The 11,968-nt window shown below is 39.7% G+C and overlaps 1 protein-coding gene across 1 annotated transcript; it reads left to right on the top strand.

Moving 5' to 3' along the window:
- The first annotated feature begins 366 nt into the window (after positions 1-366).
- On the top strand, positions 367-11,743 carry LOC137272213 (ornithine decarboxylase-like). The gene is made up of 10 exons (XM_067804572.1): positions 367-447; positions 1,631-1,733; positions 3,939-4,015; positions 4,356-4,528; positions 4,934-5,071; positions 7,301-7,466; positions 7,948-8,089; positions 8,897-9,003; positions 9,260-9,477; positions 11,055-11,743. The coding sequence occupies exons 1-10, from the start codon at positions 367-369 to the stop codon at positions 11,107-11,109; spliced, it is 1,260 nt and encodes a 419-aa protein (XP_067660673.1). The 3' UTR covers positions 11,110-11,743.
- The last annotated feature ends 225 nt before the right edge of the window (positions 11,744-11,968 follow it).

The following is an 11,968-nucleotide window of genomic DNA, read 5'->3' as shown; positions in this document are numbered from 1 at the left end:
ATCTCACTCACAGCACATAAACACACTATACATTGGAAGCTGTTTAAACCGACACTCATTGGAACTAAGTAACTATCCAGTTTAGACAATGTACCTGATTGTAGAACTGATCATGAATGTGCAAGTCACGGATGGGACTGAGATTTTATGCTCGTGTTGACAACTTAACGCATTGGACAGATGTTGGTTATGACAGCGTCCACTGTATCTAAATATATTTTTAATTGTGATAAGATATATTATATTTAACTTTGCCACCATCTTTAGGTTTAGAGACCTTCATAAACCAGTCCTAAGCGGAAGGATTGCTGCTTTAGAAGTGGTTCCCTTAGAAGTGGTACCCTTGCAGAGATAGCCTGTAGAAGCATGGAGCGTGTACTCCTGTATGACGATGGCGAAGACATCAAAGATATAATAAAGAGGGTTCTTACAAAAGAAAGGAAAAAGGTATTTTCACAAGCGGTGCATTTGTATATACAGTATGCGTCATGTATTTGTTTTCAAATTATCACAATAAAGCGTGTAGTTTGTTTAACACCTCATTCAGCAATGCCGTAGCTGTATGAACGTTGTCTGTAGATCATTAACAAACTAGAAATAGTTATAGTGATCACCACGATGCAGATGAACCAGCCTCACTCACTCAGTTGCTAGTTACCTATGACGGTCGCGAACCATGTTAATGTGGCCATCCCAGCATGGGTACAATGTGTGAAGCCCATGTCTGGTGTCCCCCGATTCGATATCGCTGCACCTTAGCTGAAAGCGGCGTAAAACCTCATTCACTGGCTCGTTTGGCAACGCAGTGGGTGTGATGACCTACGGAGGCTCATATTTTGTACAATTGCCCTAATTTGCAGTAGCGGGCTATGAGGCAGCAAGATGCAAGTTGATGTAATTTGTGAAGAGGAATAGTATTCTTGGAATAAATAACTATGGTGTTAGGTACTTATTGACCTGTACCAGTTCTTTACCAGATCGGGTGGGTAATGAGTTGGACCAGGGTACCCTTTTTAATACCTGGACCCGTTATGACCACGTGACAATAGATCCAATGTAATGTGTTAGTCTTCCATGACTAAAAGGTATTGGTTTTGAACAGTTTGACATAATTACAGTCACGTCTTCTGAATATTTACATGGTTAAGATATTGAAAAAGAAACACGACATTTTAGCTTCCGAGCTGAAGGTTATACTGACATTTTAAACATATTTCATGTCACAAAGCAACATAAAAAGCATCCGGTTAGGATAAGAAGGAGTAGGGTACCCCGGTAGAAAATTTGGACCCGCCCCAACTTTAGAACTCAATCCGACAAATGTACTAGTAGAACGTGTACTTTGCATGGTAAGTCTAATCCCAAATGTAACGTGGTGTATTAGGTCCCTTTTACCAAATATTTAGAAGTTGACTACTTTGGTAGCCCTCTAGCACAGCTGAGACCAACACCGGATCTGAAAGCAACATAAATACTCTTTTTGTCAGATCTGTAGTAGTATACTTCGGCTATGTTGAGTCAGAACGTAGCGAAATATCCATGGAAATCCAGTCTATATTGATATTATTCCTATTGTAAGTGAAGTGTTTTTGTCGGCATGCAAAAGAATGTTGATTTCTCTGTTTCCAAGGATAAAGACTTCGGATCTGCCGTCTATGTCACTGATCTGGGCGATGTCATGCAGAAGATGGACAGGTGGCTCAAGAACCTCCCAAGGGTCAAACCACACTTTGGTATATGGATACAATTAAATACTCATGTTCACATTGATCAAATTGTAACACAAACACTTCTTCAATAACGGGATATTTCTAGGCGTGTACACCCGGGACCCCGGGTCTTTGAATCAGCAAGTCAGCAATCCACAGGGAAGGGTTAGTTAAATATAGCAGATATCCGCCCTTAAAACGCATTGTGTGGTTCCGTCTGGCTATTCTCCAAACGTTCGTAGCCCTACGAACTTCTTAAGCTCATTCTCAACACACTGGCTACGATCGAAGTTAGAAATTCTTACGCCTACGAACGTTTCGAGAATAAAGGCCCTGCTTCGTATCCTTTCATGCATAAGCATGGCGACATAATTGTTCACCCTTTACGCACATCACGGTTGATCTGCAAAGCAAGAATAACACAACATGTACTAATTATTTCTTGTACACACGTGTGCAGTACATGCATATACTTTCTGCCATTTAGATTGTAAGATTAAGTCACAGTTATTACGGTATTCTTACCACACACGTATACCACGCATGATTAGCACGGTGCAGATTCAGTATTATTTGTTGTCTTTTTATTTTGTACATGAAGTGTATAGATACTGGTAAATATTATAATTCCATAACTGCTTTATTGTTCACAAACGACAAATGATAATGTTTCTCAAATGTATTATGAAGTATACTGAAAACTGTTTAACTGTAAATTCAATTTACAAGTAAGCGATTTACTGTTCATAAATGACTAAATGCTGAATCCGCATTTTTGTCATTCATGTTTCCCGTATGACCCATGTGACCGTCAAGCATTTTAATCCCATTGTAACCAGTCAGCGGTGAGTGGAGACTGTCGGCACCTTCCTTGCCATTTTGTTTTGACACACTTTAGAAGGTCGACGTTTTGGTAATGAACCTCAGTAATGAACCATGTGACAGGACTCATTTGCATAATAGAAAAGCACACATCATATGTTCTGAACTTTAAGCATTATGTTCACTTCTCGGGGTACTTCCGGTCTGTTTAATCATCTATCAAAAACAATTTTGTAGAAGCTATTCATTTCATGGCGCCATGTTAAAAAGTGCGACGGTAGGTGAATGCAAATAACCGTGAGCATCCCATGCTTATTGTAAGAGGCGACAAATCAGCTACATGTCAGCGTATTCCAACTGCGTAGACGGATGGTCAAGATGTTGATTGTCTGGTCCAGTCTCGGTCATTTACAACTGGACTCACATAGCTGAACTATATCTGAGCGCGGTGTCAAGCATCAAACAGCACCATTCATTTAGACAGACAGACAGACAGACATTTTATTTATAGGTCAATGAAAACGTCATCCTTCGTGAGGTATTAAGCAGGCGGTTCATTAACAAAGTATGTGTATCAGGGTTAAGTACATCTTATGTATGTAGTGGAAATGTCATTAGATTACTATTGTACTTCTGGTGTTGACAATGAAGGTTAAAGGAACTCTGTATTCGGAAATAAGAGTTGTGTGAAATGTTTGCAGTAACAAAGAGTAAGTTTACAGCTACAAATTATTATGTGATTAGCCGAAACTGAAGATCAAGTATGCTGATCCGAGAATGCATATCATTCCCGTAAAGGTAGCTCGTGTTGGACCAAACTGTGGGTCATTAAACGGAATTTTCTTTAAACCATTTTTAGAAATCTAAATTTCCGTTTGAAAGGAATACTGTATTGTGTTTTCTAAATGATATTTCAGTAAGTAACATTAGGTGCGCGAAATTGTAATAAGTCAAGGAAGCGCGTAAAACATTTCTATACAATCAAATGTATGGAGTCCGACATTTATAGCACGCCGGACGTGTATGTTTAGCCGTTGTTGGCAATACAGCTCTAAAACATCCTATTGTGATAAACTGTTCCACGTAATGAGGTGATTCGCAACATTGTTGCGTTAGGAACCGTCGCTCTACCACAGGGCCCAGTACGGTGTAAAGCAAAATTATTTATTTAGTTCGTCTATCATACCTTTCTTGGATGATCCGTCGTAATGTTTTCTATTGCAGCTCCTGGCGGGGTAGCCTAGTGGTTAAAACGTACGATCGTCACACCGGAGACCCGGGTTTGATTGCCCCGCCGTGATATTGCTGGAATATGGATAAAACCGATGTAAAACTAAATTCACTCACAATTGCATCTCCTGATGATGTTTTGTCGTTATAAATCGCCGAAATACCTGCTGATTTCAGCTGTCAAGAGCAACAGCAACCCTCAGATCCTCTCTCTCCTGTCTGACCTCGGTGCCTCGTTCGACTGTGCCAGCAGGGTAGCTTTTTGGTTTAACTCGTGTTATATTTAAAAAAGTAGGGGATATTTCATTTTTCGAGCATGCTATTAGCCAATGCCACTGCACATGAACGAAAGTAATATATATATGAAAATCTTCTAAAAGAATGGAATCAATTGTTCACATTTTCCCTTAATTTCTCTTCATTATCCTTGGCCTTGGCTTCATCATTTGTATTTTATCAATCTTGTAAATCCAACATCCCCCACTTTATTAAATATTATATACAGTGTTACATTTACTTATAAACTAAATTCATCAAATCACTTGCACGTTACTGAAATGAAAATATCGGAAATCGATGTCTTGGTATTTTCAGGGTGAAATGTCGACTATTCTTGACATGGGAGTTGGACCAAGCCGCATAGTGTATTCGCACAGTGTAAAACATCCCTCCGACATTAGATACGCGGCAGAGATGGGCGTAGATTTGGTTGCGTTTGATAACGAGGATGAACTGGAAAAACTGAAGTCGCTGCATCCCAAGGCAAGGTGTGTCAATGGACAGACTGACAACTGTAGGAAAACACTGCAACATCTCACCAAACTCTCACCAAAATATATCAGCACTTAGTAGTACGAGAAGGAGGTTTGGCGAATAAAAATTATTACACTTGCTGACAGCAATTCAACCACACTGAGGCTAGCTATAGGTTATGAAACCTGTGTATATTGTTGAACACAAAGAAACTCCCCATTAAAACACCAAAGTTTACACCCAAAAGGAAAAACAAACCATTTCCATCAAAACATATAAGGAAGACGCAGTAATCATTAATATTTACTAGCATATGTACAACTATGTTTAACTTGGAACTGTTTAACCATAAAGTATATGGGCTCATGTGTTATGTCAGGTGACTGGTTCATCTTCCCTGATGTTTTGTACATGTTTAGATTACTGCTGAGAATTAAGAGTTCCGACAAATATGAAGTGGAGCACCACCTGAGCGTCCAGTATGGGTGTGAGGAAAACGAAGTCCACCATCTCCTCAGGAAAGCCAAGAGTCTGCGACTGAATGTGGTGGGAGTCAGGTACATCCGGGCGCTCACCTTTCTAAAGCTTGTCACATATATTCACTTGAAGGGTGGAGATGACATGCTAGCCAAGGCGTTAATGTTGTCGCTCTTTAAAGATATATAGTCTGGTTCATAATTATTGAGAATTTTTCTTCTTACTTTGAGCTATCCTAACACCTCAACTGATTCACTGATACTTAAAACTAAGTAATGGTATAAGGGAGGTAACTCATCTTGGCCTACTGAGTATAGTACAATTAGAGTTACCTCCCCTGAATTTGTAGCAGACGTCATTTTCCTCAGCACTGTCAACAATGTCTGCTGAAGATAAAAGAAGGTTGATTTTTGAGTTGTGTAATCAAGGAATTGATGATGTAAATACATTGGCAGAGAGAACAGGAACTCCTCTTTCTACTGTGTATAGGATTAGGAAGAATTTTAAAGAGGGAAAGGATTTGGGGCACCAGAAAGGAGCAGGGAGACCCAGAAAATTAGACTTCTCAGATCGCGTCCGGCTGGGAATTTTAGCGTCTAAAAAGCAAAGGGCAAGCATCTCCAACATCAGGTATGAAATGATAGAAAGGGGATCAACAGTTGTATCAAAATCTACAGTTAGAAGAAATTTGATTGATCTTAGATGGGAGAAAAAGACTGGAATTCCTTCTCCTCTCATGAAACAAGAACATAAAGACAGGCGTGTTGAGTGGTGTTTGGCACATGAAAACTTTGACTGGGAAAATGTGATTTTTACTGATGAAAGCTCAATATGGGTATATCCGAATAATGTGAAAATATGGACAAAGTCTGCGTCAGCACCGTTGTATCGACGACCTAAATACAGCCCAAAGTTTCATGTATGGGGAGGGATATCCTTATTAGGAACGACCCCGCTGTGTGTGTTTGAGGGAAATCTGACAAGTCAACGCTACACTAACATATTAGATAATTTTCTCCTTCCAAGTGCACATGTGTTTTATGGAAATGACTGGATTTTGCAGCAACATAATGATCCTAAACACACCGCAGAACATGCCAAGCAGTGGTTTCAGGAGAAAAATGTGACTGCATTACCATTTCCTGCATATAGTCCTGACTTAAATCCCATTGAGAACATTTGGGGGATGATGAAGGAATGTGTGAATCAAAAGGGGTTGACAAAAATTGAAGACATGAAGAGAGAAGTGGTCCGATACTGGGACAGCATAACTCACGAGACACCAACCTCTCTGATAGGAAGTATGCCTACCCGTCTTAGACTGTGCCGTGAAGCTCAAGGAGACTTGATAAAATATTAAATTGTTACCTACACAACATGAAAAGGTCAGTTCACATTCACAATGCATTCAATTTTATCTGATTTGTTCTCGTTTAATAATATGAAATGCTTTAGCTATTCTCAATAATTTTGAACCATACTGTATATGCCAATTCTTGGTTTTACTCAGTAGCCGAACGGGCCAGGACTGTCGGATTTATGTCAAGTACAATTATGTTGCGAGTTTTTTATCCACTTTTTGAATATCAGTGTTTCCAGTTTGTCTCCCGTCTCCTTTCCATTTCCGTATAAGATAGCTGTTGTTTGAGAAAGACTGATAATGATGGAAAACAAGATGTTTGCAAAATGGCGAACGCAACCTACTCTACCAAATCTACAAACCAACTGTTCTCCGGAAAACACAAAAAAAATATGGTACCAGTCAAAATAAGGAATCGGGCCAGACATCATGGCACTGTTGGATCAGATTTGGAAATATCCTCCATTTGCCGGTCATAAATCCGTTTTAGAGCTGTTCTTGGATTACATAACCTTGATCAAACAACGTTTAAGCAAAAGTCATGCGACCCATTTGAAGAACCTGTCCGACTGCACCCAAGTGTGTGAAAACTAGAGACTTAAGGACCGAAGTGCTGGAATAATCCATGTCAGTAGTTGATCATCGCTAAAGTCTTGAAGGTTTTGAAGAGTGTTTGTCACTCGGTGTCGTTAAGCATAGGTATTAAGCTGAATCGACGACGCAATTTCTATTTCAACTGAGTAGGTTAGTGGATTGAAGTGAGCCTATTTTTCAATGTCATGTCATGGACATAACTCATCCCTAAGTTAAAACTTCATAGCTTTGATTTGATAATCCGAGAGAATATTCTTGACATGGTTGGAAATATGCCAAAGTAAAACACATCAATCATGAACGTTTACATATAAACATGATATAACTCAGCATAGTTCATTTTCACTGCATGCAGTTTCCATGTTGGAAGTGGCGTAGTGGACGGCCGTGTTTTCATTGACGCTGTAGAGAGAGCTGACAGAGTGTTCCGCATCGCTTCTGAACTCAGCATCTCCATGAATGTCTTGGATGTTGGAGGGGGCATCTTTGGACATAAGACACCTCCGGTGGAATTTGAAGAGGTAACGTTACGGTACAACTCAGAGTGTACGGTTCCTTACAATCTACCCGAATTACCTTTCCTGATTTTGGAAAAGGTGTTACCCGTGAAGTACCTGGTTAGAATTGGTCCTGAACAACCCATGCCCGTCAAAAGATTCGACTAACGAGATCGGGTGATCAGGCTTGCTGATTTGGTTCAACTTGACACACGTCATTGCATCCCAGTTGCGTAGAGTGTGGCGTTTAAACAACAAAGCAACACGCAAGAAATGAACATTTTGTAATAAATAACGTCATCAAATATAAGGCACCACGAGGAGTGTTTAACAACCAGGAGTCATTTAAACATTTGAAAAAGGTTGTTTCATAGGTTTGTCAGTCAAATGGATGTTTTGTGTCTGTCTAGCAAAACGTGTGAACTCCCAAACACGACTTGCTAAATAATAAGTTGTTATAAATTCTGTAATGACTCACTGGTGCACTTGTGTGTATTGTATGCAGGTTGCAAGACATCTAAACAAGGGCCTAGATGAGTACTTTCCTGAAAAAAGAGGAGTTCAGATCATAGCGGAGCCTGGTCGCTACTTTGTGACTTCATGTGCGACCTTGGTCCTATCAGTTATAGGAAGGAAGATGAGGCATGGTTGGTATAACACTATTGAACACGGTTAACTAAAGAGGTCGGTTTTGGGTGGCAGCTAAAGTTCACACATTGAAGCGAGCATAAGTATCCATGCAGGTTTTTACCTGAAATTTCGTTTTGAAAGGTCACGGATTTACATAAGGCGGACTTGTCACGTTTTCTCAGTCATAGGTGAGTACTTGTAAACTTGATAATCGTTTCCATTAAACAAACATACCTAACCGTGAGCTGTTAAGGTATTCATTAAGAGGTTAGAGAATAACTGTCATACATCATAAGTTGTAAGCTGCTGGTGTACGCCTCTCTGAAGCAGTATCACCCGAGCCGGTTCACGATATCGTTTTAATTTATGTTAAAGATCACTACTGACTCTTTGACGTAAAGAAAATGGCGTCTGCCTCTAGACAGTATGTACATATTCTCTTGTATAAGGGCCCGAGGCCTTTTGTGCAATAAACTTTTTGAGTAGACATGACTGGATGTCAGTAAAACATATTCTGACACGATTAAAACTGCTACAAAAATAGTTACGTATGTTCAGGTTAAGTGTGCAAACGACTCAGTGTAAACAAAACTAGTTTAAATAAAACAGGGAAGGTGCGTAAAATAAAGCAGTACAAAGTGACCTTAAAAACAGCAACAGTTATCTCGGTTGACAGTTTGGCGATTACTGTTGCAGCGGTTAATAGTTTTTGTCCGTTGTCACCTCCTTGGAGGATTGACACGGAAACTTGTAAAAGCGTCATTGACCAATGAAATTAAAGTATTTCACATAGAGGTAAGATAATAATGCGTGTCTCACTTCAGGTGGAGATGAAGACGAGTACATTTACTTCGTGAACGACAGCGTATTTGGAACCTTCAACAGAACCTTCAAACGATGCTGCAGGGCTGAATCACCATCGCTCCTAAATGTAGGAATATAACACTGTTTAGAAAACCTTGTTATCAGAAAAAAAATCGTCTATAAAATGAAATGCACAATACATTTCATAACCAATGTAAAACTGAGTCATCCAGCACAAATAGGAAACCCCTTTGTATAGGCGACAGTGAAAAGGTCAGGACATGTGTACAGTGAAGCGACTGAACATGCACCACACACTCACATGTACGACAACACATACACATACACATACAGCAGCTACTTCCTCAGTATTTCTGTTCCAGGCTCCACGGACTGCAGTTACCTTCAAATCTACTGTCTACGGACAGACGTGTGCAGGTGATGACATCCTCTTCGAGGAGTGTCACTTACCAGAGCTTGAAATCGGAGACCAGTTGTTTGTGGAGAATGTTGGTGCTTACCCAATGTCAATTAATAAAGCCGGGTCATTTAATGGAATGCCACAACCAATACCAATATATGTCTGCAACAGAGGAGCATGGTAAGGTGTAGTTTTAAACAATGAACTAATGAACCAGTGAGCTTCTTTTGTTATATAAACACATTTCAGCAAGACTTGACATATAAGGTGTATAGAACCTAGGCATTTGTAAGGAACCAACCATATGGTGACTGTACATATAGTATGACCAGAAATTATTAAGGATTTTAAGCTTTGTAAATTATTTTTCACTCATTACTCGCGTATTCGATGTAAATATTAGCAGAACAAAACTCAAGATTCAAAGACCGATGAACAGTTAGTATTTTGTCAAGTCACCATGGGCTGCAATGTATGTTCAGTAGGGCGGGGAATATTACTGATCAAAGGAGTTAGTAAGTTGTGGTCCAACCTGTCCCGATTTTGGACCACCTCTCCCTTCACTTCAGCAGTATTTGTCAGATTTTTCTTATTGATACTTGAGTCCCCAAACACGTTTTGTTGGATTTAGGCCAGGGGTATTGCCTGGCCAAACTAATAATGTCATATTTTGGGTCCGAAAACAGGCCTGTGAATGCTGTGAACGACGTTTTGGGTCGTTGTACTGCTGGAAAATCCGAAAATGAACACATGAGTAGATGGAAGTAAATGTCCCTGGAGAATATCTGTGTACCGCTTACTGTTCATATTCCCTTCAAATACACAGAGGGGCATTGCCCATAACACAGATATTCCAACTCAAACGTTAAATTTCGGACTGTACTTTGGGCGCTGATACATTTTTTTTTTACTTTGTTTGGTCCAGAATTTGCTGTAGTGAAACAACCACACAGAACTTCCATCTGAGAAAATCACATTGTAAGCACCACTGTAATCACCAGTTCAAACTTCGCTTCTTTTGTTCAGTTTCATGATCGGTGATGGAATTCCACGACTTTTCTGCCAACCCACATGCATTGCATGCAGCTGTGTTCGAACGGCCTCCCTACAGACAGCCGCCGTTACTCTATCAGTCATTTCCACCCTTAAGTTTTCTAAACTCCTCCGTTTGTTTAAGAAACAAGGACACCAAGCCGCCTCCTGTCTACTTGAAAACACTTTAGCTGATCTTATGTCCTACTTATAACACTCTGATATCAACTTCCGCTTCTCTAAATCATTCATGCTGGGCATCACTGAAAATGTCGTCGGCCAACAAGTGAACAAAGGGGGATAACTCTTCACAATCTAGTGAAAAAGGATTAACGCAGTTGTAGGAGTTGTCTCAAATGAAACCAAGCACTTGATAGCTGGTCAAGGTTGTTTATACTAGAAATCCTAAAATTCTGAATAATTTCTGGTCATACTGTACTTTCATCAATGCATATACATGTACTTAAAATTCCATATGTGTCGTCCAATATCGTGCAAGGGGCGGTGGAGTAGTCTGTATTACGTTTTCCCGTCACAATGAAGACCTATCTTCGATTCCCCACAATTTGTGTCTGGTATCACCCGCCATGATAGTGCTGACATTTTGCAATAAAGCAGATTTGTCAGTGCTACTTATAGCCATGGGAAACTGTACATACTCATACATAAACAAAATGTGAGTCCCTTCTCCTTGAATAATGATAGTCTTACTTGATTACTACCAGGATTTGCCACACCGAGAGCAGAAAGCGAGAGAGGTCCGTTAACAAGCGTGTGTGACACAACTTGGAAAAGAACTTTCGAAGTTGAGGAAGAAACATGGAATTACCTTGATTGTTCGCTCATAACAAATTGCGTTTTCGTATAATATTGCTCTTAGTAATTCTAGAGTTTTCCCAGCTAATAATTTCTTATTGTCACAACGTTTTGCTTTCGTTGTTAGAACGTTATTCTGTGGACTTCATTTACAACGTTGAGGCCTGGCCTTGTGATACGTCATTTTTACGTCGCCATAATGTCCAAGTTATTTTATGCTGCAGTATTTTGTAATATTTTCATCATCGTCGTAACGTTTGATTTACCGTTCGTAGTTGATTAATGTTCCTAGTAATTAACAGTACATGAGAAACAAAGCAGACATTCACTTCAATGTTTATTCGTCAAGTTGCAGATTGTTTTGGACGTGTATTCTGAAGCTGTAGCTGAATAGCGAAGACAGAATCTCAAAGTGAAAAGTTTAACATATACAGTATGGTTCAAAATTATTGAGAATAGCTAAAGCATTTCATATTATTAAACGAGAACAAATCAGATAAAATTGAATGCATTGTGAATGTGAACTGACCTTTTCATGTTGTGTAGGTAACAATTTAATATTTTATCAAGTCTCCTTGAGCTTCACGGCACAGTCTAAGACGGGTAGGCATACTTCCTATCAGAGAGGTTGGTGTCTCGTGAGTTATGCTGTCCCAGTATCGGACCACTTCTCTCTTCATGTCTTCAATTTTTGTCAACCCCTTTTGATTCACACATTCCTTCATCATCCCCCAAATGTTCTCAATGGGATTTAAGTCAGGACTATATGCAGGAAATGGTAATGCAGTCACATTTTTCTCCTGAAACCACTGCTTGGCATGTT

This window comes from Haliotis asinina, chromosome 2, assembly GCF_037392515.1.
Source record: "Haliotis asinina isolate JCU_RB_2024 chromosome 2, JCU_Hal_asi_v2, whole genome shotgun sequence".
Lineage (NCBI taxonomy): Eukaryota > Metazoa > Mollusca > Gastropoda > Lepetellida > Haliotidae > Haliotis > Haliotis asinina.
Note: the sequence above shows the minus strand (reverse complement) of the source record. Positions and strands in the feature narration are given on the sequence as shown.

Bases quoted from the DNA above. Each gene is read 5' to 3' on its own strand.
- LOC137272213 (XM_067804572.1), top strand. From the start codon at position 367: ATGGAGCGTGTACTCCTGTATGACGATGGCGAAGACATCAAAGATATA. The intron at 1,734-3,938 runs GTATATGGATAC...TGCTGATTTCAG, and splicing joins AAGGGTCAAACCACACTTTG to CTGTCAAGAGCAACAGCAAC. The intron at 7,467-7,947 runs GTAACGTTACGG...TATTGTATGCAG, and splicing joins CTCCGGTGGAATTTGAAGAG to GTTGCAAGACATCTAAACAA.